At 36.4% G+C, this 23,467-nt stretch overlaps 6 protein-coding genes across 12 annotated transcripts; 3 read left to right on the forward strand and 3 right to left on the reverse strand.

Moving 5' to 3' along the window:
• The first annotated feature begins 515 nt into the window (after window positions 1-515).
• On the forward strand, window positions 516-1,806 carry LOC128892499 (eukaryotic translation initiation factor 3 subunit H). The gene is made up of 2 exons (XM_054152947.1): window positions 516-896; window positions 975-1,806. Exons 1-2 carry the CDS (start codon window positions 634-636, stop codon window positions 1,720-1,722), a joined length of 1,011 nt encoding a protein of 336 aa, XP_054008922.1. The 5' UTR covers window positions 516-633; the 3' UTR covers window positions 1,723-1,806.
• Window positions 1,807-1,952: 146 nt separating this feature from the next.
• Window positions 1,953-9,149, forward strand: LOC128892451 (sorting nexin-9). 2 transcript variants are annotated; one of them, XR_008461087.1, is made up of 6 exons: window positions 1,953-2,741; window positions 2,914-3,103; window positions 3,296-3,744; window positions 3,960-4,655; window positions 5,351-5,687; window positions 5,871-9,149. XR_008461087.1 is itself a non-coding variant. In XM_054152894.1 (5 exons), exons 1-5 carry the CDS (start codon window positions 2,727-2,729, stop codon window positions 5,600-5,602), a joined length of 1,602 nt encoding a protein of 533 aa, XP_054008869.1. In that variant the 5' UTR covers window positions 1,953-2,726; the 3' UTR covers window positions 5,603-9,149. The 2 variants fall into 2 exon arrangements, 1 of the variants encoding a protein (XP_054008869.1); XM_054152894.1 differs by having other exon boundaries at window positions 5,351-9,149.
• Window positions 9,150-9,681: 532 nt separating this feature from the next.
• On the reverse strand, window positions 9,682-16,461 carry LOC128892484 (calcium/calmodulin-dependent protein kinase type 1). 2 transcript variants are annotated; one of them, XM_054152929.1, is made up of 8 exons: window positions 15,705-16,461; window positions 14,493-14,627; window positions 14,348-14,422; window positions 14,016-14,278; window positions 13,801-13,941; window positions 13,263-13,389; window positions 11,912-11,949; window positions 9,682-11,807 (listed from the first exon to the last, which is right to left on the reverse strand). In XM_054152929.1, the coding sequence occupies exons 1-8, from the start codon at window positions 15,812-15,814 to the stop codon at window positions 11,383-11,385; spliced, it is 1,314 nt and encodes a 437-aa protein (XP_054008904.1). In that variant the 5' UTR covers window positions 15,815-16,461; the 3' UTR covers window positions 9,682-11,382. The 2 variants fall into 2 exon arrangements, with proteins under 2 accessions (XP_054008904.1, XP_054008913.1); XM_054152938.1 differs by having other exon boundaries at window positions 11,450-11,768; window positions 11,862-11,949; window positions 15,705-16,457.
• A 359-nt stretch (window positions 16,462-16,820) lies between these two features.
• On the forward strand, window positions 16,821-20,657 carry LOC128892502 (non-structural maintenance of chromosomes element 1 homolog). Of its 5 annotated transcripts, none has more exons than XM_054152963.1 (7): window positions 16,821-16,950; window positions 19,264-19,386; window positions 19,480-19,621; window positions 19,709-19,904; window positions 19,966-20,079; window positions 20,153-20,276; window positions 20,343-20,657. In XM_054152963.1, the coding sequence occupies exons 2-7, from the start codon at window positions 19,287-19,289 to the stop codon at window positions 20,345-20,347; spliced, it is 681 nt and encodes a 226-aa protein (XP_054008938.1). In that variant the 5' UTR covers window positions 16,821-16,950; window positions 19,264-19,286; the 3' UTR covers window positions 20,348-20,657. The 5 variants fall into 5 exon arrangements, with proteins under 5 accessions (XP_054008938.1, XP_054008975.1, XP_054008957.1 ...); XM_054153000.1 differs by lacking the exon at window positions 16,821-16,950 and adding an exon at window positions 16,977-17,103; XM_054152982.1 differs by lacking the exon at window positions 16,821-16,950 and adding an exon at window positions 17,124-17,224.
• LOC128892473 (jerky protein homolog-like) lies at window positions 17,232-18,817 on the reverse strand. Its single transcript, XM_054152919.1, has one exon. It carries the CDS (start codon window positions 18,806-18,808, stop codon window positions 17,372-17,374), a length of 1,437 nt encoding a protein of 478 aa, XP_054008894.1. The 5' UTR covers window positions 18,809-18,817; the 3' UTR covers window positions 17,232-17,371.
• LOC128892464 (coiled-coil domain-containing protein 174) lies at window positions 20,421-22,712 on the reverse strand. The gene is made up of 2 exons (XM_054152908.1): window positions 22,433-22,712; window positions 20,421-22,162 (listed from the first exon to the last, which is right to left on the reverse strand). The coding sequence occupies exon 2, from the start codon at window positions 22,140-22,142 to the stop codon at window positions 20,652-20,654; it is 1,491 nt and encodes a 496-aa protein (XP_054008883.1). The 5' UTR covers window positions 22,143-22,162; window positions 22,433-22,712; the 3' UTR covers window positions 20,421-20,651.
• Between the last annotated feature and the right edge of the window lie 755 nt (window positions 22,713-23,467).

The raw sequence follows: 23,467 nt of genomic DNA on the forward strand, positions 1-23,467 counted from the left end.
TCGGTGATTGGCTGCACAGCGGTCGCCATATTTCTTTGGGAGTGGAGGGGGTGAGTAGCACTCTTCGACCATATACAGGGTGTTCAAAAAATGTTGTAACACCTTGAAAGGGGTGATTCGGGAGGTGATTTGAAATAAATTTTTCCTCAGCGAAAATGTTGTCCGAGTTTCATTAAGGAGATACTAAGCGAAAACCCCGACCAATCAAAGCGCGAGTATGTCGATTGAGCGTAGGCTACGCGCTAGGCGCCTGTGCTCATTGGCTACCGCGGGCGCTCCACCGGCATACTCGCGCTCTGATTGGTCGGGGTTTTTTGTTAATATCTTCCTAACGAAGCCTCAGACAACATTTTCGCTAAGGAAAAAGTTGTTTCAAATCACCTCCCGAACCACCCCTTTCAATATGTTACAACATTTTTGGGACACCCTGTAGTACCATATGGTCGAAGGTAGCGCTGCTCGGTGATTGGCTGCTCGCAGACAGCGGCCGCCATATTTGCTTGGAAGTGGAGGGGCTGAAGTCCTTCTCGATCTGTTCTCGATCCTAACCGATTCCTAACCTCGCTGACAGGAAACTATTCGAGAGCATATGCTCGGAAATTACTTTAAATTGAAATTAATATTCATTCGAAGATGAATTCGAGAACGCAGACAAGAAGAATTCCCGAATCGGAACCGCGTATAGATTACGTACAGTGCGATGGGCTAGTGGTTATGAAAATGGTGAAACATTGTCACGAAGAGTCTATGAGCAACATGGATGTTGCCCAAGGCGCCCTTCTCGGTTTGGTTGTTCAAAACCGCCTCGAAATCACGAATTGCTTCCCTTTTCCTAAGAACGACGAGATCATGGACGAAGAGGAATATCAACTGGCCATGATGCGTCGTCTTAGATGGTAAATATTCTAAAGCAATGGTTCTCATATTCTTTTTGGTATTTCTGCGATACTAAATATAATACGGTGTTTTTACAGGGTCAACGTAGATCACTTCCACGTCGGGTGGTACCAGAGTGCAGACGTTGGAAACTTCTTAAATTTGTCGCTTTTGGAATCCCAGTATCACTATCAAACCTCCATCGAGGAATCGGTTGTGCTTATATACGACACGGCTAAGTCAGCCAGAGGTTTTCTGACGTTAAAGGCATACAGACTCACTCCGCAAGCTATACAAATGTACAAGGAAGGAGAATTCACTCCAGAAGCTTTACGTACTTTGAAGATCGGTTACGAGAGCCTCTTCATTGAAATACCAGTTGTAATAAAAAACAGTAATTTGACTAATATAATGATGTCCGAATTGGAAGAAATGATTCCTGAAGAGGAAGGTACAAAATACTTAGACCTTGGAACAGCCACTGTTTTGGAGAACCAATTACGTTGCTTAATGGATCGCGTGGACGAATTGAATCAGGAAGCTATGAAGTTCAACAGGTATCAACAGTTAGTCGTTCGCCAACAACAAGAGAAGAACAGACTTTTAGCTAAAAGGGCCCAAGAAAATGCTGCCAGGGCCGCCAAAGACGAGCCTCCACTGCCAGATGACGATATCAATAAACTCATGAGACCCTTGCCTGTTCCACCAAGACTGAATCCAATGATCGTAGCTGGCCAAATTAATACGTACAGCGAGCACATTTCGCAATTCTGTGCTCAGAGTTTAGCAAAATTATATATCACTCAAAGTCTTCAAAATGCGAAAGAGTCAAAATCTTCACATTAAGAATTGTATTCATAATTTATCCATTTGTATAATATTAAAAATGAAAAAATGACATTAAAGGTAATAAAACTTTGTGAAACTATCTATGTATAAGTTAAAAGACTTCCTTTTTACTCTATTTGCTTTACACATTTACAAAGTAAGTAAACAGTAAGTGTATATACATTTACAGTTGTACAAAGACTTATTCCTTTCTTTTTAGCTAATTATAGGGAAATAATAATGCTGGAGTGGTGACATTTAAATGCTCGAATATCCGAAATTTATTTGAATATTTACAAGATATGATAGTCACGTAAAAGTTACAAATATAAATACAAAAAGCATTCGAAATTTATTTGATTACTTGTAAGATGTAGTAGTCAAATAAACATTACAAATTTAAATACTGGAATATCAAGGTATTCAAACATCTTAATACTCGAGTATCAAGGTATTGGAGCATCTTGCTAGTCAAATATCTGACAAGATGTGATAGTCAAAGATTCGAATAATCCTCGGCCCCACTCCGAAGTTAAAGTACACTCCGTGTGAAAAGTTGAACGTTCGACGCGAATTAATTCGCAGAGGCGGATCCGAATTTCAGTAACGGATCCGTAATTTTCCGTGCCCCGGCGCTTCCTATCTAACCTCCAACCGAAAAACTGCCTCGAATTCCATTCGATGGAAATATTTTACTAGTTTGTTACGAGCACCGAAGAAAATTTTCTTCCGACTTGTTGCGCCGACATGGTTCACGTGTAGGAAGCACGGTTTTCTGGAGTCATGAAAGCGTGTTACGTTCGTTGGACAGTAGTGGTAGTACAGTCGTTTAAAATTTCCATTTATGTGGCATACTATCGCACACACGTCGGCTCGCGAATACGTAAATGTCAGTCGTACGGCTGAGCGTATCGATGTAGGTATGTAACCGGGCGCAATCAAGCAATTTGAAACAGAAGCGACGAAAAGTTGTCGTACCAGCGCCTGGTTTTTCAAATAAACAGTTAGTGCATGTACTTACAATGGAGGGCCACCAGGTACGTAAAAAACCAACGAAACAAAAGCGATCGATGATCACTACGTTTCGTCAACACTAGATTTGTGACTCATTCATTTACGTCCATCAGTCGAAAATAATCTCTTTGTGTTTTGTTAGGAATTAATATTGTAGAAATTCTGTGATCTAATGGTTTGTTGTTTTTGCTTTAGGTATGGGCGTTGTACGACTTCACAGGGGAGTCAGGCACAGCTGAATTGTCTATTAAAGCAGGAGAAGTCTTGACTGTCATGAGAGATAACGTGGGTGACGGATGGTACGAAGGTGTCAATCAGGATGGAAAGTCTGGGCTGTTTCCAGCGGCTTACGTTAAGGCTGTTACCAACGAGGCATCCGTTTCAAGTATTTATCATACGTAACGCGGTTCCTTTAAAGCTTTGCTTACTTAATGATTACTAGTATATATTTTATCTGCATCTATGCAACAAGTCTCATTCATTTCCTTAAATTTAATATTAGAAATGGGTTTCGGCAAGTAGAGGAAGTAAATAAATTAGGACTTCTATTAATCGTATCTTTTTTCCCACGTACCAGATGCCATGACGTCGTCCCAGCAGAGCTCTGGAGACTACTGGGACGACGATTGGGACGACGACTCCGAAGTTAGTCAAACCCAGGCGTACGTTCCTCCTCAACAACAGCATATGATACAATTAACGCAACAACACAGTACCACCGACTACGGGGATTCAGTTTCCATGCAAGCTATCCATTCTGTGATACCCGAAAGGCCTATACCGAATATACCAAAGAAGAACAATAAATTTTCTACGTTGATAAAGTCTGGAGAGGATAGTTATTTATTAGGGACGAGAATAACGAATGTTCCCGAAAGCGAGAAAGTGTATATCGAAGAATTCGATGGAAGACGTTGTAGATGGGTTTACAGAGGAGATCCTTACAAGTGTATAATCACGTCTCCCAAAAAGGAGTCTAAACTTAAGGGACTTAAAAGTTTTATAGTTTATCAACTCACGCCTACGGTATTTAAAACAATTCTTCCCTTTATTTTCTTATAAGTAGACTACAGATTTTTATGCGTTTACACAAAAATATCGAACGTAAAGTTCATATTATGATACTTCTATAGTAAAATAAATTCTTATTCGAGTTTAAGTTTGCATAAAGATTCACGGTCTGCTTATAATCCCTTCTCGTAATTCCAAGATACGATATTATCGTTAATTCTGTGATGCAGTTTAACAACATTCAAGTTTCGAGGAGATACAAGCACTTCGATTGGCTGCACGAACGTCTGGAAGAGAAATATTGTTTCATTCCTATACCTCCGTTGCCAGATAAACAAATAGCGGGAAGATACGAGGAGCAGTTTATCGAACACCGACGTACACAGCTGCAGGAGTTCGTTGATTACGTTTGTAGGCATCCTGTGTTGGCGCGCAGTCGTGTCTGGGAACATTTCATGACGTGTACGGACGAGAAGAGGTGGAAAGCCGGGAAAAGGCTAGCCGAGAAGGACGAATTGCTAGGTGTAAATTATTTCAATGCCGTACAGTGTCCCGATATTCCTTTGGATGCTATCAAAGTGGAGATTCAAATAGACGCTTACAGTAGATTCATAAGTGGGCTGGATCCGGTAGTCAAGAACTTCATGGCCATGGCTGTGGACCAAACGAAGAAAAACCAAGTCTTGTACAAGAGAGAATTTCAAAAAATTGGTCAATCGTTCATCTCGTTGAGCCACGCTTTGGAAGGCGACGATAAAAGTCGGGGAGGATTGACTTACGCGCTGAAAATAACCGGCGACGCTTACAACGACATAGGAAAATTATACGAGGAACAGCCCAAGTTCGATTGGGAACCTCTTGCTGATAAGTTCCATATTTATAGAGGAATTATCAGCAATTTCCCAGATGTTATCAGTATACATAAGGTAATCGAAAAGTTTAATTTGGAATAAATATTAGTACGATAGCCTGGCGAATATTGTGTATCACGAACTTTTCATTTATCAATCGATAACGAAACTAGTTTCATAGAACGATCTACAACATTCACCGTTTTGCAAACGATCTCATTATACGATATAAATTCAATATCAGGGATACCCACGTACGATGATATCACAATTGTTTAATTGTCTCGAAAGTGCGTCATTCGGCGTGAATCATTACTCAATGTCAGGGTTGCGTATTATTTCATGTTATTGTTTGTATATTTTCAAGTACTGAAGTACGAATAACGCGAGCAAATAGAAGATGTATATATGATGTATATGTATGTATTAGGTTGTCCCGAAAGTTTCTTTCGCGAGTTGCACTCAATTATTTGATGTGGTCGTGTTTATATAAATAGACAATCTAATTTCATAGATATTCATGTTGTAACAGTAATGGAGCAAAATGAATCGTGCACAATTCAGTAATGTAACATAAAACATAAACTATTGTGCTGGTATTACTTATTAATAAAGCGAAAGAAACTTTTGGGACAACCTAATATTTAATTTTGATGAACTATTTAAAAATAATCAGAACTGTGCGCAATATTTTCAGGGACACCACGATAGCAAAAATTGTACGAAGCTGTTCTTGGTATAAACATTGTTTTTTTTTTTTTCGTATTTAGACTGCTGTACAGAAACGCAGAGATTGCGAGAGGCTAGTAAGCGAGCACAAAATGGAGCCACAGCAAATGCGAGAGCTTTCTCAACGAACGGACGTGATAGCGCGAGCCCTTCTTGCCGAGGAAACGCACTTTCAGAGAGAACAAGAGGTCCATATAACTCAAGCTATGAAAAACCACCTTGCGGAGCAAATTACATTTTATCAGAAGATCGTGGACAAATTACGAGAAGCGTTAAACTCGTACGAAGATTGAAACCGAAGGATAATAATCGTAGAAGGCTTTGCACGCGATTATCGGTTTATATAATCCACAATATAGAGGATATTTAGTCCGAAATGTACGAATTTTTATGAGCTATACACTACGCGCGAATTTCTATAATCGAGAGAATCTAATTTTGCGATTCGAGTACAAGTGATCGTCGAATATATGTTTAATTATCGATAAGCAAATGCAGAAGAATCACGTGAATTGAATTAGAGAAGGGGCCAATAGTTTTGTTTCTTTTTTTCTTTTTCAGATGTACCAAAAATCACACGTATATAAAGATATGAAAATATATTTTCTATTTATAGTATTTTTTCAATGTACATTACAGTTGTACAATCCGGTATTATCAAAGCGACTGAGCAAACAGGAAAGAATGGTATTAAAATGGACTGGAAGAGGTGAAGTGTAATTTTCAGAAACCAGATAATCAACATCAATTAAGCGATATTATTAATGATGCATAGTAATATATTACATGTTAATATCAATGTTAATTTTTCGTGGCTGCTACTTTTAAAAATTTAAAGGGCTACTTTGTAATTTATTCCTTCTTTTTTTTTTCTTGCACAGGTATTTTTCATTGCGAATGTTAGTTTGATCGTTAACTCTTTTCTACGATACAATTATATACATGTACATTTCTTTTCGCGTGATATTAATATGTGCTTGAAATATAAGCTAAATTTTACACGTAGTACATCCACATTAAAAACTAAAGATTAACTATAATACAGCGTGAAAGTTTACATTACATCCTATAATAACCATGAAATTTCAGTTATTCTTATTTACCTTCGTGTATTACATCTAAATTGTGTTAGTACCATATCTGCAGATTACGTTATTACACGTTATTATAATAATGGTTACAACACGATAGAAATGTTTATCGTTTATATATACGTAATAAATCAAGTAAAAATATGCTTAACTATACGATTGTTACGCAAATAAATCTATTAGATGTATGTATATATAGTTACGGGAAAAAAAAGAATTATGTAACACTTTAGTTTCTATAGAATGTAATGTAAACCGTTCTTTCAACCAAACTAATCTTGTGCTCAAATTAATCAACCGATTTACATGACAAACAGTAAATGTTAAGTACCTCGCACGATCCATTTGTCGTTGATTCGTAATACTATGTTTCGCAAAGGCAGCCACTGTATATTGATAAAATCATTAACATAAAGCGTAACGATTTTGTAAATTTCCTATTTCAACTACAGATCGCCAGTTAACGAATTACAAATAAGGCATATCATTGTTATTGCATTTAAAATAATTTGTATAAAATGGTAGTTTAATTTTAAGCACAAACACATACAATTTTGTAAATGTTATTATTATTATCATCATCATCATCATCGTTATCATTATTTTCATCGATTTCATATAACTTCCTTTTCGTCTTTGAAAAGGAATTCCCAATAAATCTGTATTAAATTAAAGTGTAATTACTATTTCACTTACTCTTTAGTCTACGACCGTTGGAATAATTCCATTATTTTACAACGTAACAAAGAGTAACCGAGCTAACGTAACAAATTGAAAAATTAAGTTCTGTATACCTTTTATTTATCAACATTCCATGAAATAGCACCGCAATCGAGAAATTGAAAACAAAAAAAGAATGATTAAACTTCGTGGTCCGTTCCTATAATTTCCATAATTACGAGCCAAATTCCTAAACGAAACAGATTACTCTTATCAAGCACAGTATATTCAACCTAATCTGAATTTTACACCTAATCCGAAATTAGCTGCTCGAATGAATATAGTTTACAGAAGTTTTATATTTCGAATACCAAAAAAAGAGATCAGCAACCGGTTCTTTAATAGGTACGAATATATTGGCACTGTAAACTAGATTATCGTAATTCCGATTATTAAGATCCTTCGCGTAGGTTTGAGAAACTTGTGTCATTTAATTTCTAGGAGCACCGACGGACTCCGTTATTATGTATAATTTAATAATTAAGACATCCAATACTTTGTCCCCCACATGCACAAAATTCAAGCATAACAATTGCAACGCTTATGCAACGAGGAAATTACAATAGGAAGAAGTTGTTCCTGCATCATTTAATAAATATACATTATATAGGAGCGTTACGCTTAATTTATAGGCAACAATTAAAGTATTTTAGTCAACAGTACATACTCCCTCCCTCGTTCTCTCTCTTTCACACTCTTACTCTTTCGCTTCCATACACACTCTATCAGTCTGGCGTTTTATATTGTTTTTTTTTTGTTCCTCGATTACGAGTCATTTTTCATTGCTATTTAAAATCAGCTTATCTTTACATCACATTTGCAATGTTCCTGCCGATATGTTTATTCGCGTGGCACGGTCTTTTATTTTTTTTTTTTATTTCTTTTTGCTTTTAAATACAAGCTAAGCTCCTTTTACTTCCTTTTTTAGAATTTTAAATTACAAGCTAGTCAATAACGCACGAATGTCAGCATGAAAAAATTAAGAACCATTCTTATTAGATGACACGACGTTGGCACCGTGAAAAATGTAATTTAATATTTTTGTTTTATTTATAATAGGAAGAAAACTCTATATACTGAATAATGGAAAGTAATCGAAAAGTATTACCAAATATTGAATGAACATAATAAATTCGTAAATGGAGTTACTTTCTATATAATTCTTACATAGAATACCTTTGTTCAATATTCAATGTAATTCTTACGTAGAATATCTTTGTTCAATATTCAATGTAATTCTTACGTAGAATATCTTTGTTCAATATGCAATGTAATTCTTACGTAGAATATCTTTGTTCAATATTCAATGTAATTCTTACGTAGAATACCTTTGATCAATATTCAATGTAATTTTTACGTAGAATACCTTTGATCAATATTCAATGTAATTCTTACATAGAATATCTTTGATCAATTTTCAATGTAATTCTTACGTACGATACCTTTGTATCTTCTAATTTTAATGTACCATCATCGTGTCATCCGAGGCACTTTAGAATGATACTTTGTTCTGCGCAATGAAAGACCTTTCGTCAATTCAAGTTGAATGAATTTTGATACCAAAGTATTTTGACAGGAATAAACGACGACCATCGGATTTATTTCGAACTTCCATTCGTATGCGTATTTTCTCGCGCTAAATTTTATATTATATTTGTTCGAATAACTATAGTAGCTACCTTATAATTAATATAATTATTATCGATTTCAAAATTATTTCGTAGCGTTATACGAATCCCATAAAGTTCTTTTCATATTCATTTTTTACTATACGAATAGTGCCCGGTACACGGACGGATGTCTAATATGATAGTTCAAAGATGATTATCATATTTATAGTTAAAAGTTAAAGAGAAAGAGATAGTAGATTTTATGATAAAAAGAGTGCCCGCTCGATAAACAGCAATAATTCATTTCTACACGAGTATGCAACACATGATCTTTTAAATTCTGTTGAATATAATTTAGATTTATTTCAAAGCACGTTTCAAAGGACACGAAAAACATGGAAACTTTTTTTTAAAAAATACAATCTTGTCGCATTGATACATAACGAATTCGTTTTTAACCTCTACGTACATAATAGAGCGTCCGAACGTATGTAAAACGATCCTTAACATTGTAACTGATCACCGCAAGAAATAATTTGTATACAATCCAATTAAGATCATAGAATCATATCAATAGAAATTTCCAACATTCATCGTTATTATTAATATCGATTTACTATTGAGTGTAACCATAATAACATCATTATCACAAGATCATGGTATTATTGCACTTGATTGCAATCATTTATAAAAAAATAAAGTAATACCACTGTATACTAAAAGTATTCTTGAACCTTTCGTTGAAGTATTTGTTCACAATTCAAATACCGAGTACTGCGTACGTTTAATGGATTTCTTCGTATCGTAATAAGATACAAATATAAATAGCTAGATTATATCTCAACCTTTTCGAAACTTATCGATATCTTTATACGGTGGTTGTCGTATTCTATAAAGAAATATTAAATATAAAAATATTTATATAAAGTTTTTCGCAATATATAAACGTATATAAATAATATATACATTTTTTTGTTGCAACATAAGTTCGAGCATTGCTAATTAATTCGTAACTAGCTCGATGCCGAGTTTGTGCTTTACATTTATTTTTACAGATACCAATTTTGCATATCGATTAAAAAGAAAAGTACAGGTCGAAAAGGAAAGCTCGAAATTTATGCAGAGCGAAATTGCTCGTAAGGTATCTCGACGAAAGCCGAAACCTCGCGCTATATAATTCGCTTTTTATATTTGCATCTTGCAAACAGACATACGGGGGAATCGTGTATGCTTTATGTACACTTTCCTTGAAGTTTCCGTGCAACGTATCGATAAAAATATTAGTAGAGCGATATACTTGTACGTGTACATACATTAAATCTAGTTTAATAGATCCGATTTAAAGTTCTTAGAAATGTACTAATATCACTATGTAACAGAAGGAGTATGCTGTGTACACAATGTACATTTTGTAATCCAGTGCACTGTACATGGTTTCCTATAAACACTTGCGTTTAATTAGGTCATCGAAGCAAGTATATCCCTTTTAAACTTTTCAACGAATCGTAAAAATAAGTAGTTACAGAAATCAGATCTTACGTAGTCTCGCAACACGATTCCGTACGGTAATGAACCGTATTACCAAAAAAACCTTAAGTTTATTTTTTCGTACTTCTCCAAATTGGTTAATCAAAAAGATGTTATTCGCCGTTGCTCCGTTCAAGTAGCGCTGGGACTATCGATACTATCGACACCAAACAGAAATGGGCAAAATTTTAGTTGAATAATAGATGACAAATAAAACACAATGATTTGCGATTTATCGAGATCTTTCGGAAAGATGTTTTACGAATTTTACCCATCTTTGATACCAGACGAACAAGTATCGTTACTTGGAACCGTTTTGATACCTATGTACTTGGTATTCGATACTTACACCATATGAACTGAATCGTTACATGGGTATCGGAACTTAATCGCGAGTAACTGAAATGAATCGGTATCTAAAAACCTTCCTATTAAGTACTTTGGTATCGTATCGCTTGAATACCATCGATACGTATCGTACAAGTCCCAGCGCTGCTCCAAACGCGAAACGTTCATTTACGAAATTAAAAACATATTTGTCACGATACAAGACTTTTACGGTCGCAAAAAATCTTCTAGACAACCACTATTCGTATTACTCCAGACTTTATAAAAGATAAAAACTTGTCGTTGTACTGTTCACGTTAGTTTTTACACGTTTACTTAAGATTTGATCCAGCAAGATTCCTTAACGTCGTGTCGTGAAATTTCATAAACCGCTGAGTTTAATCTGTATACGTAACTACGCGTCTTACTCGATCAAATCAAACACCATTAACATATCGTCATAAAATTCTATTGATAGCTACGAATTCGATATCTATTGTTAATATGTACCGGCACAACGTAGATCTATTTGTAAACTGTTCCGACAGAGCCAGTGAGAACCGAATAGGAGAGGCGACGAACGAAAACGACTCGGAAAATCGCCTTATATCGCGCGGGCTATTATATAGACTGTAATGTACATAAGTGGTAACCGTGTCACAGGAGACCACGAATAAAGCAGATTAGCTGGAAATCTATGCGAGCTCCTGCCCGAGATTAAATGATAGCGGCAAGAGGGAAAACGCCGTTAAAAGGCTTGAATATTTTGTTCGTTTAGACGAGAAAATTTAGCGTAACTCAGCTTTTCTTTTGCTTCCTTTGCTTTCTAAGGTACGACACGTTCGTTTGAAAGAGAGTAGACAGAGCGGTGCGTGTGCTACCCCACAGCTTGAAGCGTTTGTTGCGCAAGTATAACGGTGAATTCGGAGCGACAGGAATTGGGAGGGGATTCGAGGCCAACGAGCTCGGTACGGGTAATGGCGGGTCAACCGTTTCCTTCAATTGAGATTGGTTTGAGGCTCCACTGATCTGGGTTGGTGACTGGGGTTGGATTGCGATTGATCGGGGTATGGCGTGGGGTTGTCGCTGGAGGGGCCTGTTGATCCTGGACCCTGCTGTTGCTGGCCGCTGTTGAGCGCCAGCCGTTGCATTTGACGTATCACCGTGGCTGCGTGGTAGGCTTGCTGCAACCATGAGAGAAGAGGAAGACTTTCCTACGGAGCCTGGCGAGCAAACACACACAATCAGCAGCATGATAATTAGACGATCGTACTAACCTTCCACCTTGATTTGGCGAAATTCTTTCTAAGTTGTTCCGATACCGTACCGTGGATATTTTTATTGCTAGCTGCGTTGCCCGAAATCCTGCAAAAATCAATTACACCACGTCAGATCACAGGGTACGATGTCATTAACCCTTTCCACTCGAGAGGTGACTCTCAGTCACCATTAGGTTCCATGCAGCAACTCTACGATACCTAATTTTTCTTTAGATTTCATTTCTTTGGAGCTCGAAGGGTCAATAAAATGATTGTCAGTGAGGTTATTCTCAAATCTAGATTAGAATTCATGACAATAAAATGCTAAGAGACATCTCGAGTTGCTGGCAGATACCAGGAAAAAAGGACTCGAGTGCAAAGGGTTAACAATGTATGCGTAGTTATGGAGTATCAGACTAACTCCTTTAATCTTCTCGTGCACCCTCATACAATGCATCGAATTTCTAGATTCTTATATCACAATTGTATTGCAATAAGTACATTTATCACAATACAGAAAATTAAATTATATCACAGCTAGACATTTACATGATCTGAGATCTGCGAGACAAAAAACACGCGTTCAACTTTGATGATACCATTGCAAGTGAGGTTTCTACAAAAAAAAAAAAAAAAAAGAAAACCCGAGTATAATTGCAAATTACGCAAGGAATCGATTTGTCTCGGCCGAATGGAAAATTTTCATAGAATGAAATCATTTCTTGCAACGTTCCACAATAATGGTTCTACGAAACAAGAACCGTTTAGAAAATATTAATAGAACGATCGTTAACATTGCGATGCGTGCACGAGAGGATTAATTACTTTAATAGATATATGCGTCGAGAGGGTCTTCATCGTGTTAAGAAATTGAAACTTTTGCCGAGGATATTTTTTAAGGGTTAACTTGAATTTTTAATTTGCGATGGTATCGATTATTATGCGTACACGAAAACTCGAGTTATGTTAAAATAATGGATGACAAAATAAATGTAATTCTTCTACTTACTCGATCCATATCTATCTTAATAATAAAGGCAATTCTGTCCTTGTAATACTCTTACTGCTTGAATTTTAAAACATGACTTTATAAATATTCACAGCCACAAATACAGGGTCGGGAACAAATTTCGATCGCTTCAACCGTCTCCGTTATCTTTGAAAATTCGAAATAAGTCTATTCGCGAAAGTTGTATGTAGTTTTACGACGCAAGGTCTTTCGACGCGATCGAACATAGATAACTTTTGCAAATAAACTATTTATATACGCGTCTCTAAAAATAACTAAGACAATCGAAGCTATCGAACCACCTAGCGTACTCTAAAACTTTGATCAAAAATGGCTAATTCTTCGGTATTCAAGTAACTTGAAGTAACAGAAAAATGATGCGTAGCGTTTCGAAGTAACGATGATCTTACCAGGGATGTGCGAGTGCTTGCTTGCACGTAAAGCGCTCTTCGACATTGACGCACATCAACTTGTGAATGAAATCCTTAGCGGAGTCACTGATATCGTCCCAGTATGGCGAATCAAATTCAAATTCACCTATAACAGTCTGGTTAGCTCTTTGCTATAGAGTAGACGACTTTTGTTATTTCGTTTAAGTCAAATCATTTATTTGGAAGAAATACTGTTAGCTTCACGCTTTGTACAAAATTCACGACTCGCTTTAAACCCTTCTCAGCCGCTTCGATTATACAGTAATAATTTGGAGTGCTAGTTTTTGAAAAGGAACAACTTTTGCGAGAAACGCGAACCCGCGGAAAATAACATTTACTTACTACCCTAGCATGTATACAGCGGCATACAAAAACTAGAATAGTACCTTAAAAAATGAAAATTTTAAGTTAATGTACATCTGCTTGATCTTAAAAGTAAGATCCTAGTAACTGAACCGAAGTGATAGTATGGTCCTTCCAAATGCCAAAAACTTGCACTCGAAAATAGCATCGTTACCTTTTAAGATTTGTGCAAATAGGTTTGCGTCGTTCTCGTCGTAAAATGGTGGATAACCACACAACAGAATGTAAGAAATTACTCCTATACTCCAAACATCCACAGCCTTCCCGTATGGCTTTTGCGCTAGAACTTCTGGAGCTGCGTACAAAAATAATACTTTTAAATTTGTGACTTAGTGTTAAGTAAGACGAATGGTATTTGTATATATGTACCAACGTATCCTGGAGTGCCGCAGGCAGTTGCCATGATACCAGAATCTTCCATTTTCGATAAACCAAAATCGCTAATCATAATCTTACTATCTTCGTCTGGACTATAATATAAAAGATTTTCAGGCTTGAGATCTCTATGCACGACGCCTTGTTCGTGCATGTAGTCCACAGCTTCGAGGACTTGTCTTATCAAGTACGAAGCATCCTTTTCTGTATAGGAACCTTTTTCAACGATTCTATCAAACAGTTCGCCGCCAGTTACCCTAATAGAATAGAATAACTATATGTAACACCGTCGATTAAATTTGTATTCGCGTTATAAAAATACTTACAACTCCATAATTAAATAAACTTTATGTTTGTCTTCGAATGTTTCCAACAATTGTACAATATTCGGATGCGTTAACCTGCAACAAGTATATTGAGAACGGATAACGTACGATTTCCTAACTGCTAGGTATTATTACAACAGTCTACCTCCGCAACACTTTGATTTCATTTTCTAAGGAGTCTTCTTTTCCTTTCAGTGCCTTTTTGTCTATAATCTTCACTGCGAACATCTGACTGGGCCTGTCCTTACTTTCTGCCAGACGTACCTCGGAGAAAGCACCCCTAAAGAAAACAGCGCGTAATCGAATCGAATGCTTCAATTTTATTATACTTGGTAGTATACGGTGTTGTACCAAGAAAATATCAAACATTCATTAAGAATAGATGTAAAAATAGCGTCGATTGTAAAAAGTTTGCACACTGCATTACGATACACAGAATAAGACAATGAGACTTATGCAATTACTCATTAATGCAATGTGTTGTAACATTCATTGTCCAGACCAGTAACGGACTGTCAGTTCAGTAACGGACTGCGTGCAATTAAGTCTGACATGATTTTATCCAAGTGTTTTCATGCGATAATAGATGGTGCATACAGGCGTATAAGAACCAGGGTTTGAATGCAATAATAGTTTAAGTTGTACAACTTTATGGATGGTTAGAAAATATTAATATAAATAGTAAATATTATCTTTATAGTTTGCTTAACTGTATTTTTGAAGCTAATCATAGAAGGAACCTATGATTGTTAAATTAATCTTACGAGTTCGATTCTAGGGATTCTTAGATTCTGTTGCGTTTTTTAAACCCCTGATTGGAGCTCTGCTAGGTACGCTACTGGTCGAAACAAACAAATTGCTCGTTCAAGCCTGCCTAATTATCTTCCTTACATTTATATACACGAGCTTCTCTATTAATACAAACGAGCATAAGTTTCCTTCTGTAACCAAATTGGCAAACTATATCTTATCTACAGTGACTGCGAGGTAATAAAACTACGGTCACAATTTTACAAATGAAAAGATAAAGTTTGCAAAAAAAAAGAAAAAAAAAAAGAAAAAAAACAGTGAACTTGAATAACTCGATTCATAGTCCACGCCATGGTATTCGGAATATGACGAATATTCAAGCGGTGCGCAAAATGCTCGGATACCGAGATATTCGGGTGGTTCGATATTCGAATAATTCGATATTCGGATGGCGTTCGAATAATTCGAGACTCGAAATAATTGAACGTCCGAATGGTTCGATAATCGAATATTCGAACGACGCTCGTCGAAATGAGAAAAGAAATTGGACGAGCTGTCCCAGCCCTATTTTCGATACGCGATCCCGTATCGATACGGTGATACGTACGTTCCGAGGAGTTCCTTAAGGACGTATTTGTCTTCAACGGAAGGCGACTTGTCGTCTTTGCCATCCTTTTTGATCTTCTTGTTCGAATCCTTTTTACCGAAGAGCGGCATCTTCGGGAGCCTCTGTTACAGAGAAATTCAACGGTCGCACCACTTTTCCAAGTTTCTTCGAACGTGGCTGCGTGGACAGCGGGCCAGAAATTCCTGACAGGTTATGCGTATGTATGGGAACCGTCCAGCGAAAATCGTCCAGAATCGCGAGTTCTACGGCCGCCTCTCGCTGATTAATTTCCGATCATACGCCGACGAAAAAAAGCAAGGGGGAAAGAGACCGTCGTCAAACGCCTCGTAAAATCATCGTTTCGAGGCGCTGAATGATCATGAACTCTCGACCTTTACGCACGTAAACGATAGCAGACACCCGTGTGCACCGCACGATGCTCCACTTCGCTTATCCGTGGACCGAGTTTGACACGTATTTGTTCCGCGCACTATTCCGCTACCGAAACGCTCTATTCCCCGTCTCGCGTATCGGGCTCAGGGTCGCGGCCTCGCGCCCTCGCGGTACGGTACTATGTAGTACTATGCGGATAGATAGCTACGATCTCTATACGTGTCGGCCTCGTCCAACCCGGACTTTATCGTGCCGCGATATACCCTTTTCTCGTTCCCGATAAATGCATGCTAATATTTGGACGGATCATGATGTTTCGCGTGCTTTTCTGGCCCCGAGTACGCTCACGCTTCTCGCGTTCCTCGTCAGAGGGCTAGCATCGCCTAACTGATTCTCGCTAGCGGGCTGGCCAGCGAGGGCTCATTGAGCCGCTCGATGCAGCGGAGCCGAGTGTGACGTCACCGTACGGCGACAGAGAAACATGTATGGGTGTATCTTTGTCTCTTTTATCACTCTTACATGTGCCCCGATCTGCCCTCCCAATCGTTACGCCACTGGCGAGGGCTCAAGTTGAGCCGCTCAACGCGTGGAGTTAAGCGTGACGTCACATAGAGCAAGAGAGAAAGCTATATCGCTCTGTCCTTCTCTCTTGTGCCGACTGCTAGCGAAGCTCAACGCGTTGAGCCGAACGTGACGTCACGTAGAGCAAGGGAGAAAGCTATATCGCTGTGTCCTTCTCTCTTGTACCGACTGCTCGCGAGGCTCAACGCGGTGGGCCGAACGTAACACCACGTGACACTCTATCCTTCTTTCTTATACGCACCACATACTAACTGATATTAACATACTAATTGTAAGTTCTTTCGCAAATTTAGTTCAGCTTATGGCAATCCTTATCGCAACTTGCCTAATTACGACTATTATCTATTTAATCTATTTCGATGAATGCAATCCGACGACCCCTCTCGAAAAAGTATCAAACAAGTTAGGTTACTTTAGAATCGAGGTTAGTTTGGGTACTTTAGAATTGAGGTTAGTTAGGAACTGCCGAACATGATCGTAACCTCGCCACTCGCCTCTATTGTAAATACAAACGTCGGCATATATTTTACATCTTTATCTTAAATGTACATATTTACATATCTCTGCAATACGTTACATTGAAAGTAAAATTACAACGAAAAGTAACCACTTATAAGCGTCTAGAGACTATATACTCGCTACTAGAGAACTATATACTCAATTCTTCAATTATAATTATGTACAGATACGTATTATTGTTGGTTGTGATAATCTATTAAAACGTTTGCGTGTAATTTTATGAACTCAGGCTGAGCTTTCGCCCACGTTGTCAATTCGCTGAATAGATAATCGGTTTCTTCTTCTGCAACATTGTATTCCATATCAGAATTTTCATCTTCCATTCTTTCCTCTTCGCTCTCACATTCGGAGATCCATTCCATTATATCGTTCACGTGAATTAATTCCCCGAATTGCTGGAAATCTTCTGACATCCAGGCTTTCGAATCCTGTCCTTGAAAGGTGTTATCTGAGAAAGGTCGACGCATAATTTTGTTCCATGAATGCCTAATACTCGTTGCTGTTATCGCATCCCATGCTTCGGCAATCAAATCTATACAATCTTTTATGTCATAGTCAACGTAAAACTGTTTAACTTCGTTACCGTGTCGCAGTACTTGACAGAGTAATTTATGCCGGAATAACTTCTTGCATTTTGAGAGTATACCTTGGTTCGTCGATTCGATTAAGGCTACCGTATTAGGTGGCAGAAATAATTGTTTGAACTGATAATCTTCCTGTGCTACTTCTGAAATTATATGCCCTGTGCAATTGTTTAACAAAAGTAATACTTTCCCTACACGATTCTGCTGCAGTTGGCGCTGTCTCACGTAGGGCTTGAAGTGATGGATGTACCAATCATTTAAAAGATCATCATTGATCCAGGCATTCTTTTGGTACTTGTATACCACCGGTAAATTATGCTTGCAGTGTTTCAAAGCTCTGGGATTCGCATTCTTATGTACAAAAAGGACCGGCAACTTGTGCGTACCTGTAGCATTGGCACAGAATGCCACTGTGACTCTATCTTTTCGTATCTTTCCTTCTTTTACTTCTTCTCCTTCGTGTACCAATGTTCTTTCTGGAAGGGCTTTCCACAATAGACTCGTTCCATGGATAGTATAGACATCTTCTTCGTCTATATCTTTATTAATCAACATATTCCTCAATTCATCCTGAAATTTCTCCGCAGCTAATAGATTCGTATCTGCATTCTCCCCTTGCATATCAACAAGATGTATGTTATGCCTCTTTTTGAAGATCTTCAGCCAACCACTGCTCGCCTTAAAGTCTAATGGCCCGCCAACTTCTTCGTACAGCTCCATTGCCTTCTCCATCAAAAGCTTATCAGTCAACATGTTTCCCAAGGCTCTTCTCTCCGAAAGCCAGGTGTACAACAGAGTGTCGACGTCTCCGTACACGGGTGGCCTTATTCTTTTCGAATGCAGAACATTCGAACTCTTGGACAATTGGCGAATCGATATCGCATTTTGTCGATAACGCTGTATGGTTCTCTTGTGGAGACCATACTCGGCAGCGAGCTGATCGAGAGTAGCACCTTCTTTCAATTTCTGAACGATTTCTAAACGTTGCTCGTAAGTAACCTGTTGTAGTTTTCGCGAAGAAGCCATTTTGATAAGTACAGGAATTCGTCGATAAGTGTCGCGGAGTAGGAAGCGAAGCCGCGACAGTTATCGACTAGAGGAGGCGAAAATTGAGTCTCGTTGGTTTTTATCTTCCCTCGAACTTCGTTAGTTTTATATGAGAAAACGGATAGAATAGGGAATAGAAAAGAGGGAAATACATCTGGTAAAATATAATTAATGATAGTTGTTAAGTTTATCGAGGTGGTATCTTTTATTATGGAAATTCGTAGGTGGTTGGAAATTTCATTTGGAAATTTGTTAGTCTCGCTAGGAGCAGTACGATACGAACGAAATTCATTTTGAAAAAAAGACTAACCTAACTTTTTCACCACTTTCCAAGCATTTTCAAGTTCTAGACTTGGAATCAAATCGTTATAGTAAATCATTATAGTAACAGTTTTAAAAACTGAGAACAATATAGATTCGGTATTTTGCTCTAGCTTATACATAAGAAAGAAAAGAAATGAGTTATACGAAACAACACAAGATGCTTCTACAAGTTATCATGCACGAAGGACTTTTGGAGGAAAGCAAGGCGAAACAATTAGTTATTGAATTATTTAGTAAGCAAATTTTATTCCATATTTAATTTCTCATATATATATATATATGACACACACACATTCAATTCTATTTACTTATTTCTCATATTTCAGACAATGATGAAATATCGCTAGTAATAAATCAAATAAACAAGAAGTTACAGCCGTTAAATATGTTAATCAAAAAAGCTGAATGTGAAATTACAGGTCAAGTATACTGGATTTATGTAGATACTGTAATAGATGAAGTTAACCGGTACATTTTTTAAAGTTGTGTTTATACGATACCATAGTATAATTGTTCGTATCTGTTGAACGACTTTTTTTGAAACTATTATTGTAGATTTCAAGAGGAATTTTCGAAAGCACAGTTAGCCCTTCTAAGAAACATATTTTCAGAAATTATAACATCAAATGATGGACGTATCCAAAGCACAACTTGTTTGAATTTATGTTCTTTGCCAGATGTTAAATTAACCAAAACAAATGCAGAGGAGTTTTTAGAAGACATAGTCGACAGAAAGTGGTTGATTTATAAGGTAATAGTAATAGCACAATGAACTTTTTAATGTAATTCATGTAAATTTGTCATGTTTATAGAATGGTTATTACTACATGGGTGTAAGAAGTATAGCAGAATTAATGCCATATTTTAAAGATTCTTATGGTAGTAACTTACGTACCTGTTCTCTCTGCAAGCAAGTTATTTTTCATGTAAGTTTTCGCAGAGAAAATTTATAATTATATAAATAAATCTAATTATTAACATCTTTTTTTTTCAAACCAGGGCGAAAAGTGTAGCAACTGTGAAAGTAGGTTACATTCAAATTGTTTAAAACGGTGTGCCATGGTTCAAAACCCTGTGAAGTGTCCTAACTGTAATACAGTTTTTCCCGATATTAATAGCTCTGGTAAATTTTACTTATCTTTTATTTTTTTACTTCGAATGTATAGTTAATTAAAATTTTCTTTTCTAGAATAAACATATACAGGTGTAACGGCTGATTCAACAAACGAAGACATGGAATTTTTTTTTTTATATATTAATTTATTTAATTTATTTTTTGTTTTCTTTATTTAGTATGTATCGTTTTATTTTCTACAAATTTATAATCAGTATTTATAATACTGTACTTGTTTACATATGTATACGTACAAATATCTACAATGTTCAGTATAATATACGCTTAATCTTTTGTACTTTATAGTTTGAAAGGTAAAAGTATTCCTAGCAGTTGTAAGAAATTATATTTACAAATATGTACAGCACAATATAGTATAATTTTTCAAGAGTTTTGACTTTCTTCAAATTTCTCTCTTAAATATCGTAAACCTGCCGCTATGTTTGCTTCGTCTATGCTTCTAGCTTGTATTGTTTGATTTTGCGTATTATTAGCAGCAATAGTATCAATTATTTGAGGAGAATTAATCCGACTATTATTTTCTTCGTTATTAAAATGATTTCCTGTTAAAGTAGGAGGAAGCGGTATATCATAAGAATCAATATTCGTTTCAGTATCGTCTTCTATTTCATCCTGAACGTTTGTTTCATTAAGCTTCTCCTTGCTTTGATCATTTAAGGACGTACCGCTACTTTCAGAATTCGGATAATAACGGGAACCAATGTAACCTGCGCTTTTAAAATTGTCGTACATGGGTCCAAATTCGGTAGCTCTGATTTTTCTACATTTATCTACCCATTCTTCTTGCGACATTTCATACCAACGATTTCGTTTGCCTAAAAGTTCTCCTAAAGCTTTGATTTTATTTTCTCTTTCCACTGCTTTATCTTCTTCTTTAGGCTGGCTTTCAGTGCTTTCATCCTCTTCTTTAATTTCAGTCGATACATTTGATTCGTTGTTAACTTTTTCCTTAAGTTCTTCTCCTACTTCTTCTTCTTCTTCTTCTGGTTCTATCGGCAATCCAGCTCTAACGCGTTGTCTAATTCTAGCTGCTTTCAATCTATTCTGTTCCATTTTTGCCCGTAATTCCTTCAGTTCTTTTATTTCCTTCTGTTTCTGTTCTGTTTCCTTCCTTAACTTGGACAAATTTTCTTGTTGCTTAGCTCTTTGTTCTTCGTCTTGCGAAAACGCAAAATAACCAACGCCGTGAGCTCTGGCTTCGTCAAATAATACATCTTGATAATGTATGTTCACTTTATCGGCCAACTTTGCAGTTTGTTCTTCCCACTTTCTTCTCATAATTTCTATTTCGGGTTCCTTCTCCTCTTGCACGAAGTTCTGTTCGGCATTAGCTTTTAGATCGATTCCTTTTTTACTTATAATTTGTTGCTTTATTAATTTATCTTTCTCCTGCATGAGAGGCAAGTCTTCGATTAAACATTTCCTCGTACGACCGAAGCAATCTTCGTATTCCACCCAATCGTCTTCGTTTCCAAATGTTTCGTCGTTTATATCCTCTTCATCTTTTGGCAATGATTCTGCCTCGGATTCGTCCGATTTATTCGTAAAATCAACAAGGAAATTTTCATTATTATTCTTCGATTTTTTCATTCGTTCATATAGTCTCGCTTTGGCTTCCAACATTAGTTTAGATTTCTTAAGAGTATTGACATCTTCTATATACTCCGATTTATCGGAAGATTCCTTGGTCGCGTTTTCCTTACTCTTTTTGGGCTTTTTCTTGACCTTCGGTACAGGATTGTTCACTTCCGACCTCAATTTTGCTTGGTTTACTTCGGTTTGCTTTCTCAAGAGTTCAGCTTTCAGACCCACCAGTGAGGAAAAATTCACGTTTATCTTTTTGCTGGTATTCATCGTTGAATAACGTGAAGTTTCTGTTTGTAAATAAAGGTTAATGGAGTTATAGAGAAAATAGAGGTTAAGAACGTTTCATGTTTTGATAATATATAGGAATTTGTTTTATGGAATTATGATTACAATAATACCTGGTAAAAATGAATTAAATTTTGCTAAAATATTAGACTACATATATATATATATATATATATAGAGAGAGAGAGAGATATGTAGATATACGTAGATATTGAGTGTGAATTATTGTAATAAAATAAATAACGACATTAGGTTATATCAATGCTATTTACCTTTGAAATAATTTAAACGTGTTCAGTACGTGTAAATCAGAGTGTATTCTAAAATAATTTACTTCGACGTCATTCTAATTTTCAATGATATTTAAAGAAACAACTTGCATAACTTTTGTTTACATGCAAACACGAATGACAGTTTCAACCCCATCAAATGATCTGTGCTGACCTGGACTTATGAAATGCGTCTACTTCAACTTTCAGACTTATTTGAACAACAAAGAAGAAGAAAACTCATTTCAAGCGCAAATATATATGAAAATTAATCGAAGTAACACATTCACCGAATTCTACTATCACAATATTCATAATATATATTTTTATGGACGATAAACATAAATACAATTTCAATTTTATGTTTTTCGAGGGTAGAAGGGAATGCAGGAATTATGTACATATTATTGGGTTGAGAAAACGTTTGTTCCAATTCGGAGGTGCAAATAAAAGTCCAAATAAACGACGATTTTTCTTAGACAAAGAAATATATTCTGTATATAGTAACTAGTACTCTATAACATATCGTCTATTTTGTTATATTAAATTCATGTAACCTGTGCGATTTGTTGAAGTCCTCGTGAAATTATATTTAATTATTAAACATACAATTATACAAATATATATACATATACAATTAAATTATATTTGTAAAGAATTGATCGATGACGAAGTATATATGCATTTGAAGAGAAAAAATTGACTTGCAAAATTGAATCAATTTTTTATTTTCACAAATGTACAAATGCGAAAGGTGTTAGGGTTAAAACATATATATTTCCTTCTCGAACGTCGTACATATTCTTTTAATTATCTATTAGTAGGTTCGACAATTAACAATTGATTTTCGGATCGACGAACGACAACGAGATATCGACCGATTATTAATTATTACGAGAATCGTATACGCCGTGCTAAATACATATACATGTTCTACAAGGTGGCTTTAAAGAAATTCGTCTCGATTACTTAAGAATTGAGCCTAAGGCCCATAATTTTACACCCTTTGCAATTTTTGATAATCGCCTTTGGTAATCA

Source organism: Hylaeus anthracinus, unplaced genomic scaffold, assembly GCF_026225885.1.
Source record: "Hylaeus anthracinus isolate JK02 unplaced genomic scaffold, UHH_iyHylAnth1.0_haploid 0, whole genome shotgun sequence".
Classification (NCBI taxonomy): domain Eukaryota; kingdom Metazoa; phylum Arthropoda; class Insecta; order Hymenoptera; family Colletidae; genus Hylaeus; species Hylaeus anthracinus.